The sequence below is a fragment of the Coturnix japonica genome, chromosome 2 (genome assembly GCF_001577835.2).
Source record: "Coturnix japonica isolate 7356 chromosome 2, Coturnix japonica 2.1, whole genome shotgun sequence".
Classification (NCBI taxonomy): domain Eukaryota; kingdom Metazoa; phylum Chordata; class Aves; order Galliformes; family Phasianidae; genus Coturnix; species Coturnix japonica.
This window is the reverse complement of record NC_029517.1, coordinates 106683504-106696146: the sequence shown is the minus strand read 5'-3', so window position 1 is coordinate 106696146 and position 12643 is coordinate 106683504. Positions and strand designations below refer to the sequence as shown.

Below are 12643 nucleotides of genomic sequence, written 5' to 3'. Positions count from 1 at the left end.
CACCCCCGCCGCGGCCCCTCCTCGCCCCGCTCTCCCGCCCCTCCGCCGGGGGAGGGTCCGGCTGCCGCTCCAGGCCCGTCCTGCCGGCTCCGCAGCGGCTCCCCCCTCCCGAGCGGTGCTGCCGGACGCCGGGCCGAGCCCGCCCCGACTACATGTCCCAGCGTGCACCGCCCCGCCCTGCAGCGCCACCTGGAGGCAGCGGCGGGAACGGCGCGCTGCTGGTCCCGGGAGGAGGGCGGAGGGCGGAGGGCTGCACACAGCAACCGGAGGGGAAAGCGGGTTCTGCGCTTACAGCCCATTTTCACAGTATCACAGTAGTATCACAGTATAGTGCGGGTTGGAAGGGACCTTAGAGATCATCGAGTCCTTGGAGGTGTTCAAGACCAGGTTGGACGGGGTCCTGGGCAACCTGATCTAGTAAAGGTGTATGTTTGGTGGCCCTGCCAGGCAGGGGGTTGGAACTACATGATCCTTGAGGTCCCTTCCAACCCGACTCATTCTGTGATTCTGAGTCCAACCCCCGGGATTCGAGCCCTGTGTAGCAGAGCGGCACTTCGACCACTTGCGCCGCAGGGGGGATTCGAACCTGTGGCCTCCGGTGTTGCAACGCGGCATTCCTACCACTGCGCCACCGGGGCGCACTCAATTGTATCGGTGTTTTATCGCACACCTACGTGCTGGTGGATGTTATTTACCTCCCCCGTTATAGTGAGATCGGTGGGATGTAACCCGCCTTAGGAACGCACCTACCACCTCGGTCCGGCACCACCGCGGCCACCCATACGTGGGGTCCTTCCCCTGCGCAGGGCCCTGCCCGCGCAGCAAGCGGCTTGAGTTGTCCCCGCGCATGCGCGTGCTCTCTCTCTTCCGGCGCCGATCATGGCGGACAAGGAGTAAGTGGCCGCCCTGCCCTGCCGCAATCCGCCGCCATCCGCGGCTGTGGCGGCGCCTGCCGGTGTCCTCCGCCGTCGGGACGGTGTTTGCCGTTCACTTGCTGCGTGGCCTTTGCTAGTGACCTGGAGGGTGGCTTGGGGGCGGTGGGAGGTTGGGGCTGAGCGCGGTGGCGATGAGGCTGCCGCCTTCTCGGGCCCTGCCTTTCTGCAAGCTGCTGAGTAGCCCGTATTGAGGTGGGGTGAGGAGGTAGAGTCGGCATCGGGCACGGCTGTGTGGGGTGGGGAACTGCGGTGGCTGTGCTGGGATGGGAGGACTCGCAGGCGCTGGTAGTACAGGAGCAGGCCCGACCTGTTAGTACCGTCTAACACGTGTTAAAACATCAAGGAATTTCAAATGCAAGTTACGTTGAACGTCATGAATGTAGAATTTGATTATTATCAGGCTTTTCTCTTCCTAAAACTACTCCCTAAATGCTTCGTGAAGTTGAATTATTAGTTATTTTTTATAGGTGTTTACAAACCGAGCAATAATATGTCATACTTCCTTCTCTTAATACAAAAGCTGATGTTTTCAGGCTGTATTGAAGCCTGGTGATGGTGAGGACAAGTTGTGTGCCTCAGTAAACTGACAGGAGTCAATGAGGCCTGCGTGTATGTTGTCTCTTGTTGCTTTTGGTGTTTATGATGTGCTGGTTTTAGTAAACTTGGGTTTTAAAAGTGTTTTTCTTGTCACTTAGGGCAAAGAAGGTGCCATCTGTCCCGGAAAGCCTCCTGAAGAGGCGACAGGCTTATGCAGCTGCAAAAGCCAAACGTTTGAAGAGGCTGTTGGCCCAAAAAAAGGTGAGTGCTGCATGACTCCTTGCTTGGATTCTGTCTCTTTTGTAGGCAGGTCAGCAAGCTGCTATCACTGCTGACAGAAAGCACTCAGGAACTTGATAGCGTTTATATCATAGAATCACAGAATGACCTGGGTTGAAAAGGACCACAATGATCATCCAGTTTCAGCCCCCCTGCTATGTGCAGGATCGCCAAGCACCAAACCAGGTTGCCCAGAGCCACATCCAGCCTGGCCTTGAATGCCTCCAGGAATGGGGCATCCACAGCCTCCTTGGGCAACTTGTTCCAGTGTGTCACCACCCTCTGTATGAAAAACTTCCTCCTAATATCTAACCTAAACCTCCCCTGTCTTAGTTTGAAACCATTCCCCCTTGTCCTGTCACTATCCATCTTTGTAAATGGCTCTTCCCCCTCCTGTTTATACACTACCTTCAAGTACTGGAAGGCCACAATGTTTTCTGAATGTTTAGATATGAATTATTCACGAGAGGGGGTCAAAACTGTGTATAAAGAATTAGGTTTAGGCAGAGCTGAGACAAAACATTCATATAAGTTAATGCTCAGCAAGGAAAGATGTTATCTTCTGAGGATAAAGCACAATATGTGGTAATACATTGTTCAAAATAAGCCACTATTGCAGTGTGGCACAGTTCTCCACATTTTAGTTGATTGATGGTCATCCTGGAATCCACATTATGGACAGATGCACCTGGTACATCACCAGGAACGTGCTGAATGATTTGAAGTTGATTTTCGTGTATTAAAATGCATTATATGGTCTTAAGTAATGTTTGGTTTTTTCCAGTTTCGGAAAGCGCAAAGGAAAATCATCTATGAAAGGGCCAAAGCTTACCATAAGGAGTACAGACACATGTACAGACAGGAGATCCGCATGGCCAGGATGGCCAGAAAAGCCGGTAATTACTATGTTCCAGCTGAACCCAAGCTTGCATTTGTCATCAGGATAAGAGGGTAAGAATAAGAGTACGTTATTTATATTCAGAAGCACTGAAATTGTTTCTTTTTTGTCACCTCCCTTGTTTTGTGAGCTTAAATGTTCACATAAATCCAAGCTTTTGACAGGATGTTTGGGAAAGTACTGGCCGTCATGTTGATGATATATTAGTGCTGTAGTTCAGTGTGAAGTCCTTTTGCTTTGTGTGTGCTGCCATTGGGAATCCTTGATTTATTAAAGCACAAACAAAGCAGAACAAGACGTGCAAACTGTTAGTCTGTCTGAGTTCATCTTGATGAAATTATATACCACTGTTCCCTACTGAGTGCTATTAGAAGTGCTTGTTTAACTGTGTTCTGGTAGAAGTGTTAGAGAAAACTAACAAGAGAATTATATACAGGAGAACACAAGGATACGTAGTTAATAAGTGTAATTTTTGTTTGAATTATTTTTATGGACTTAAATCTCCTTTAATCCTGAAATACATAAATATGATAACACACAAAATTTACTTTGTGGAATGGGTTAAATTGTGATGTGTTTTAAGATAGAAGGACATTACTGTTTATTTTTCTGTTTGGGTTTTTGTTTCTTTAACGCTTGTTATTGCTTCAATGTTACCAATATGTTTTCAGATGTAGATAACTGATGCTTTTTGCTGTGTTCCTCTAGTATCAATGGTGTCAGCCCCAAGGTCCGGAAGGTGTTACAGCTTCTTCGCCTGCGTCAGATTTTTAATGGCACCTTTGTGAAACTCAACAAAGCTTCCATCAACATGCTGCGGATTGTTGAGCCCTATATTGCATGGGGGTGAGTAACATGCTCAGTTCTATCGAAGTAATGCAAATGTTGTTTGCCTTGGATTTTGCTATACTAGTCTTGCACATTTTCCTGTGCTCAAACTGTTTTTAAATCAAAGCAGGGAGAGCACGAAAACAGGAAAGGCAGTGTTTGCTATATATGATTATTCTGTTGCCAGCACTGTTGCTGGCTCTGTAGGAGTAAAGTTTACTTCTCTGTTACTTTTGTGTTTACTTTTGGGATGTGCTGGAATTAACTCGAATTGTCTGCTATTGAAATTCCATTTTGCATCCAGCTTGTACAGTTCAGTAACTCTTACCTGGTATTTCAGTTATCCCAATCTGAAGTCCGTGCATGATTTGATCTACAAGCGTGGCTATGGCAAGATCAACAGGAAGCGCATTGCTCTGACTGATAACTCCCTGATTCGGAAGCGCCTTGGTAAATACAAACTTCACTCTACAAAACAAGAACAGAACTAGTTGCAGTTGGATGACTAGTGCTAAGCTGGACAAGTGTCCTTATTTGTCTCTTGGGAATCTAGTGATTAGTAGGTCTATTTCTGTGTTAATACAAAGCATGCAGTGATTTTCATTAGGAAGTATTGAAAGTAAAAGTGTTGAGAATCAAAGTTCAGATTTTAGATTTGTAAATTTTGACTGTAATTCCCTTGACCTTTAATATGATGGTGGATATTTCTTCCTGCTCCAACACTTATTTCTTACAGAAAATTCATTATACATTGCTTTGAAGTTTCAAATTTAGTATTAGAATCTGCTTGTAACTTAGACCTTCATGCTCTGGCAAACAGGTCTTTTAAAGTTCCTGTGAGAAGAAGTAGCTATTAAAGCCATCAGTGTATTTTGTCAGAGCACACATGGTGGTCTATTGTCAGGAAGTAGATCGAGCTCTAAGAGGCTCCTTTTTTCCAAGTTATACCAAGAAATAGTGAAGTTTCTCCCATCTAAGTCTCCCTTCCAGTCAAAGTGTCGTGTTTTATGCTTTCAAATTCAGAAGGTACAGATATTGTGTTACTACCACCTGCCTTCTTAGCATTGTATTTCATGAAGTTCACTTGTAACAAGTCACTGAAGAACTCAGAATGACATGAAGAAAACATGCTGTTGCATCATTCAACTACACAAATTGTTTAGTGATTTTCCCTGAGCTACGTGTAACTTGTGTCCATGTGTATTTAAAAGTCTATTTTCTGAAGATCCATTGAGCAGTCATTTTGTTCCCCATTGCTGGACACAAATACGAAAAGTGTCAGTGAAATAATATTGAGTCAGCTGCTACTGATGGGATTTGCATTGGAAAAGTTAGTCATGGGCTGTATTGACAAAGTGGATGCTTTTTCACACAGTGATAGATACGGCAGTCAGACAGTTTTTAGCTTGTCATTGGTAGTGGCTTTGTAGACCTTGTAGAAACAACTTTTCTGAATTCTAGGAAAACTTGGCATCATCTGCATGGAAGATGTGATCCATGAAATTTACACTGTTGGCAAGAACTTCAAAGTTGTGAACAACTTCCTTTGGCCCTTCAAGTTATCCTCTCCTCGGGGTGGAATGAAGAAGAAAACGATCCACTTTGTGGAGGGTGGAGATGCTGGTAACAGAGAAGATCAAATAAACAGACTCATAAGGAGAATGAACTAATGGTAAGATACAACCAAATGTTAATGTTATCCACTATTCTATCTCTGCTATGTAGGCTGCAGTTGTTCCTGGTTGACAGTTCAGTTGTGCTTGAGTGGTAGGTACCTGGAATAGCCGAGTAGAGCAGTCTTTGTGAAGTTAAATGTTGATTATAGATGATACGTTTATGAAGTAGAAGCATTACTGGTAATTCGTTTTCCCTTCACTAATTGCATGTATGAAAGCATTGTTTGGATGTTACGATGGGAGACCTTTAGATTTTGGCTACAGTTTTCAGTTCTCGTTAATAAGCTTTTCATACAGTTACTGTTGTGATGGTAATAGAGTATTTCCTCATATTATTGTCTGATTTCTGCTAAAAAGAAGGAAGTTTATTTAGGATTGGGAAAAACTAAATTCTAAATTCTCAATTTACAGCATTTTAATGGTCTAAAGTTTCAGCCTAAGGTTTCATTCAGAATGATTCAACTCAGGCTTTCATATTACCTAAGGCTTTACTTTAGAAAGACTAATTTGCCAATTTGAAGACGCTGTCCTTTAGAAATGGGAAGTTTCATTGACACATCACTTAAAGCAGTTTGGAAGTGTTAGTACCTGCTTCAAACTGTCTGTCCTATCATTCGTTGTTATTCTGCTGTTCCTGTTTTAGTGATAAATGTTGACCATTCAAACACAAAGCTTTGTTTCAGAAGTCTCGTATTTCCCATCTTTCCAGCTTTCTCACACACTAAGCCAGCTTCAGTGTTGTCCCTTATCAATTTTCCCTTAAGGATAAATGCCTTTTTGCTACATCAAATATTCTGGAATTTAAGAAAACTTTGTTGTTTCAGGACAGTTGGAAAAACTAACAGGCAAAAATGCAATTTACCCCAAACTCCTCAAAGACAAGAAGCTTTTGGTTTGCTTAAGAACTAGTAATTTCCAAGGGCTTGATTAATAAAAATAGCAGGTAGTAATGAGATTTTAGAGCTAAAAATTGGAGTAGAAGCTATTTGTTATTAATAGGATTATTAGCATACTTCTTAAAATTATAATAAATTGTTCTTAGAAACATGTTTTTGAAGGGAAGGTGTTCTCTGCTTTTTAATCAAGCTGTGCTGTTGTGTTTTTGGTTTTTTGAGCTCTTTCATATCTGCTTGTTTGGTGGCCCTGCCAGGCAGGGGGGTTGGAACTACATGATCCTTGAGGTCCCTTCCAACCCGGGTCATTCTGTGATTCTGTGATACTCTGTGCAAGAAGCCAGAGACAGCCTCATGAGATAACCTTCTCATTGTCTGGCTGAGCTGTTTTATTGAAGCTTATATGCAGGCTGTTCTTCCTCTCTTCCAAACTTCTTGCATAGTCTTTTGTTTGTCTTGTTGTACAAAGCAGTGGACCTTTAAAGAACTGATTACACAGCACATGGAAACCTGGCTCTTCAGGAAAATAGTTGATTACCAGGGACAGCGTTCCCATAAACCTTCTTAGCTTGCCTACGTAAAGAACTGATTTGGAGAAAGCAAGGTGCTCTAATGTTTGTTGCCCTGGGTGGTGTTATGTTGCTCTTGGTAGCATTCTCTAGAAATTTTATGTTCTCCCAGGTGCTTCTCTAAAGTTAATCTGTGAGTCTTCAGAAGAAAGGTTGAGCACAACTGCTATTACGTTTCTGTGTGGTTCTTGAGCATAAGATGAGAGATACTATATTTAATTCACACTTTTCTGTCAGTGTAGATCCTTTGCCCTCCATCTTTACTGTCGAGCATCTGAACAGTACTGGCAGACATCAGGACCTTACTCTCTTTCAGTTTAAGCTACTGGATGCTATTAGCTCTTAAACAGACTTAAAAAGGAACTTGAGACAAGTTTGCTTTTTGTTTTAATCATTCTGTGTAAACAACACCCAAAACTTACTGAAATCAGGGTTATTGGAGAAGATATTAAATACATTCAGTGCTTCAGGATGTCTTCATGTAGAGAATTGTTTTCTGCTAAGTGTTCAGAAAAATAGGAAAAGAGATAGCAATGCTTTAAATTAGAAGTGTTTTATTCAGTTAGTTCTGTCAGTGGAAGTTGGTGTATTCAGTGCAGAGATGTCACAAAGTTTGCAAGACTATTGAAGTCTGGTAAAGAAAAAGTGTTCTTAGGCTGCATGATTAAATGTAAGAGTGTATGAACTCTTTGGGTGGCCAAAGTAGTTTCAGATCTGCGTGTGTCCAATGATACTTGTTTCTTTCTGTTTCAGATTCAGATGCCCAGCTGCAGTTTTTCAAAGTCTGGTCTGTTAATAAAATCTTCTTGCACAAAACAGTGTCACCTCAGTTGTTCTTTTGGTAACCCTTTATTATGGCAGCATTAGTTGATAAGATGATGTGGAATAACCTCACTAAAACAATGAATTACTCTCTGAATTGCCAGTATGCAGGTAATACTGATTTCAGCTTCAGTCAGGCAAGGGATTAATTATTATTCTATTGACAATAAGTATGTGAGAATTTTTTTATGTGAAGAATAGTCAAGGTTAGATCTGTTGTTCTTAAAACGTTAAGATGCTGGTTTTAATGTCATAGTATTTACTTCAAGCTCTAAACAACTTCAGATTATTATTTTTTTACCAAAGGAAAAATAAAACGCAATATGCAAAAAGTATTTGAAACATTCTGAGTAATTACTCTGCTTTACCTGATATATTTGCAGTGTTTTAGTTTGGATATCATGGAACTGGAGATGACCAGATTTGTTTGGATTAGGGTGAGTGTTGCTGGTGTATAGGACTGCCAGAGTCTTACAGTCTCACAGTCTCGTGCGGGTTGGAAGGGACCTTAGAGATCATCGAGTCCAACCCCTGGGATTCAAGCCTCCTGTGTAGCAGAGCGGCACTTCTACCACTTGCGCCACAGGGGGATTCAAACCCGGGCCTCTGGTGTTGTGAGCGGCATTCCTACCACTGCGCCACCGGAGGCGCCAAAGAGCGTCTTATAGAGGGACTGTTTAAATTGCAGAACTTTTGAATGGAACTTGCATGCAGACTGACATTATGGGTGCCCCCCACTGTGGAGGCTTTCAAGGTCAGGCTGGATGGGGCTCTCGGCAGCCTGGTCTGGAAGGAGTTGTCCCTGCCTGTAGCAGGAAGTTGGAGCTGCATGGTCTCAATGGTCCCTTCCAACCCAAACCATTCTGTGATAACACTGAAGGATCTTAACCTGCTGGGACATCCAATACAATAGATAAACAGATTGCATCTATTCTATCTGAATGATTTTCTCAGGGATGAGCTATCTTTATATACTGCACTAACAAAGGATACTGATACTAAAATTAACAGAAACGCCAGTTTGTTAAAGCTTGCCAAATACTAATTTTGTTATATCTTTATAAAATGGCTCAGGAAGTGAAGGTGGTGGCTTCACTGGAAATAGCTGAGTGCTTTCAGTAATGACTAGGGAGAAATTGTTGAAAGGACTGAATGTCATTTGGTAACAGTGTTTACAGATTGAGCCACTCAATTATGAAACCTGAAGATATGTGACAGTTCCCCTGCTGTGACTTTGGAGCTCCGAAATGTATTAACACAGTTCATTGTGACTAAGGTGAAAGTAACACCACCTATATCCAATTAAGCTGATAGTTGTACTGAATCAGACTGGATCAGTTCATTAGATTTTCAGTGCAAGTAAATAAATATTATGGGTAAATAAGTGGATTTGTGGGTGAGTGAAAACCATTGAAGTACTTCACTTTTAAATATCTTTTTAATGGGATAAGCGGTCTGATCTGTAATAGGAAAGCATTGTCATGAAGCTGTTGGATGAAAGGAAAAAACTTCCCATGGAAATTAAACATTGCTGTTAGAATCATGGAAAACCTTTGTTCTCATCTGGATCTTGTCATGCTACAGGCTTAATTGTATTAGTTTAAAGCTGCACAGATAGGCAGTAAGATGTAGGGGTTGGTCACCCCTTACGCTAGCACAAATTCAAGTATTTTAATTACGCTCACTGGGCATGTTCCATAGTGTGCAATTAGAGCAACAGCTCGTGGTTGGATAGTTAAGGTCAGAATTTGTACTGGAAATGAGGCATGATCCACTTACACAATGCATGAATGATATACATCTTGGAGCATTTATGAAGTAATATGAGTTAAAAATGCTGAAGAAAATCACTTGGCCCCTAAACAATAAAAAATGTAAATCCTTTATGGTAAAGTTTGGGGTCTTGTAAACATGTTACTTTCTCACTGTTTACAACTGCCAGAGTCTGACACGTTCTGGGATAATATTTCTGTGAACTCCTCTTTCAGAATGGCCATCATCTTCCTTTCTTTTCCTCAGAACCGAAGCCAAAAGTTTTACCTAACAGCCTTTGGAACAGCAACGGGAGACTTCTGAAACACTAACAACTTGCTTATAAAGTTTTCAGGCATGCTAAGGTTTATAGGCTTTACAGTTAATTGGTGTTCCTTTGCTGGTGTCCAGCTCATACAGCTTGCTTCACTATCACCAAGTGTAAAGTCATACATCTGGAAACAGAATGGGAGCCCATCCCAGGCATCAGCGTTTTGAGAGAAGGTTAGGAGACATGATGGATAGTCAGCTGAACGTGAGCTCCCACTTGGCCAAATGCAACTTTTGGATGCTTTAAAAAGGGAATATCAAATGGTATGGGGGAGATAATATTACTTTTGTTCCAGTAGTGCTTATCCATGTGCCAAATGCGGTATCCAGTTCTCATGCCAAGAATCAAGAACATGCTTTATAATACTAAGAGAGATTAATTTATTCGGTTTAAAGACAGACGTGGTTACAAAACAAGGATCTACCTATAATTACCTCCGTGGAGAAAAATAGTTTGATAAAAGAATTGTTTGATACAGCAAAGCTACAATATGACGAAATGTCTTGAATTTGAGGCCAGATGAAATTTGGCTTCAAATTAAACATTTTTAAAGGCAGATAATTAGCCAATGGAACACTTAATTGGTAGCGCGCCAGGTCCTTTGTCAGTGGTCATTTCTAAATTGAGGTTTGTTTCTTCTTTCTTCCCCTTAAAACGCATGATGTATTTCCAAGAGTTTTGTATACAGCAGTCATAGAGCCTCTCACTGGGTAGAAGTTAATAATGCAATCTCTTCAGGTACTCAAAAGGACACAAGTTAGACCCTTGCTTCCATATAACCAACTCACAGCAGAGTTCAGAACATGAGTACCATGTGTTTATCCATAGCACGCGTTTCCACTCCTGCGCTTTGTTAGGAGCTACACTGGGATAATCGTGCTTGTACCTGAGGGCAGCTGTTACTGAAAATCTGCTCTCTCTTAACTTTCCAGTAAAATTCAATGGAAGTTTTCAGGTCTCAATCATTCTGAGCATCTAATATATAGAATACCACAACAGTATCTAATAACATCAGTAGGGTGATGTTTAAAGTTTTGATACTAACACTGTATATCACGCATCATTATAAGGCCTCCAAGATAGAAACAAATTCACTCTGAGCCAAGATATCAAAAAAGGAGAGTCATCAGGCTCTGAACATCTCTAACTCTAGTTTGAATAACAGGTGGACTCTTATCCTTCTACCATCTTTTGCCAGGCACTGTTTAATATGACTAAAGCATAGAACATGGCTAAATGTTAAATGGTAATCATAGAACCATAGAATTAATACCAGCTTTTTAAATTTAAAATCTTCTTGTTGTATTTTGCTAATATCTTCTAATGCTGGAATATCCTTTGGTAAAAAGAGGAAGGAAAATTGAGGTAAGCTTTTCTTTATAGAGACAGTCTATTGATATCTCCCATCTTTGTGAGAGAAGCCAGAAGGATTGAAATCAGCATAAATAATGGGTGGTGGTACAGTTGTCTTGAGTTAGACATAGAAAGTGCTATTAAGGTGTTAAAGAAGAAATTAAATCAATTATTTGGTAGTACAGAGCTCTAGACTACTCTAGAAGACTAGAGGATCTAGGACGTACGTGTTCCATTTATTTATAACCCGAAGTGTTGAAGGTGAAGAGGCCTTAGCTTTGACTTGAGCATAATGTCAACTGGTAGGTGGCATTGCTTTTATTATTATTGTGGTTTAGTTTTAACGATCACTTTGTCAGATTGGAGCCTGGTGTTTTGGGAGGCCTCTGCATGATCTTTGCTGTTTTATTTCACATTACTACCTCAGAAACTGCTGCTCTCAAGTGTTTTGAGGGCATGAACCTTGGTAGACAAAAAGTCTAAAACAAAAACAAAACCTCATTTAATCTTTTAATTTATTTTGTTTGCCTTACCGCATATAATTAAGAATGATCTAGCTCAGTGAATGACTCTAAAGGCATGTATTTTGAATAGTAGTTCAGGCTAGCTCGTTTCCAGTACCTGGAAGGACTGAGTTAACTTTCTGCTATCCTGTCTGCCTGACATCTGGCTTCCTGCTGTCAAGCTGTTTGTTTCTCCTCTTTTGGATTACAGTCTGGCTGTCTGAAATGAACTACTGTTCTACAGCTTCCATTGCTAAAGCCTTTGTATGACAGCACTTTTCTTAGCAGACTTTGAAGTAATTATCTGATATCAGTACTACTGGCTTCTTTCTGCTAAGAGAAAAGCCTAAGTAGAAAACACTATTTGCCAAGGTTTACATGGCAGGATAGTAGGTGAGCTAGAACTCATCCCAAAAGAGCAGGAGTGGAATCTACAGCCTTGAATTGTGGAATTAAGCTTCCATTGCTGCTGGAGAGCAGGTATCTGTGGCTAGTGGAGGGGTTTGTGCCAGCTGGTGTCCTATGGTCAGGGAGGGCTCTGACACCTGGTCACTACAGTCACAAATGAGGACTGCACAATCTCTAGTGAATGCTCAGTGCCTTGCAATTTCTTCCTACCTTGGCAAAGAGGTAAGTTATGGGCAGTGATTGTGCTCACAGATACTACAGAATCCAGTGAGACATGTTGAGGACTGTGAACATTGCCTTGCATGGAACCAAACTGGCACTAATTCCTGGTAACTGCTGCAACAATAGGCAGCAATGATTCTGGCAAAGACTGCAAATAACCCTTCCTTGTTCAGTCAGAAATCCCACAGCGCATCAATTTATTTTTGTCTTTATTGCATGAGATAAATCCTCTTTTCAGACCACAGTACCCACATTCATATTGACTGGGAAAGTTTTTGCCCAAATTAGCAGATGATCCTTATTTTGTGACTGAAGGCAAAACTGCAAACATGTACATCTCTATATGGACTCATTTGCAGGGCAGAAACTATCTTTGCCCAGGCTTGTTGATGAAAGGTGTCCCTTCAACATAAAAAGTGAAAGCATTTATAGGAACCACATTCTGTTTCAGTGATTTATTACCATCGTAGTGACCTGCAAAGAGAGAATGAGACAGATGTAAATGTATGCAGACAGTGTCTTTGCCATTATCAGCTGTTCAATGTGAATAACTGTACTAGATGATATGGCAGCTCATAGTATTCCACTATGATCCCTGGCAAAGCACTAAGCCAGATAAACACTCATAGTGCAATGT

At 41.6% G+C, this 12643-nt stretch overlaps 1 protein-coding gene across 1 annotated transcript; it reads left to right on the top strand.

Moving 5' to 3' along the window:
• The first annotated feature begins 764 nt into the window (after window positions 1–764).
• RPL7 (ribosomal protein L7) lies at window positions 765–7431 on the top strand. Its single transcript, XM_015855784.2, has 7 exons — window positions 765–893; window positions 1631–1733; window positions 2536–2702; window positions 3358–3495; window positions 3818–3927; window positions 4939–5149; window positions 7369–7431. The coding sequence occupies exons 1-6, from the start codon at window positions 880–882 to the stop codon at window positions 5145–5147; spliced, it is 741 nt and encodes a 246-aa protein (XP_015711270.1). The 5' UTR covers window positions 765–879; the 3' UTR covers window positions 5148–5149; window positions 7369–7431.
• The last annotated feature ends 5212 nt before the right edge of the window (window positions 7432–12643 follow it).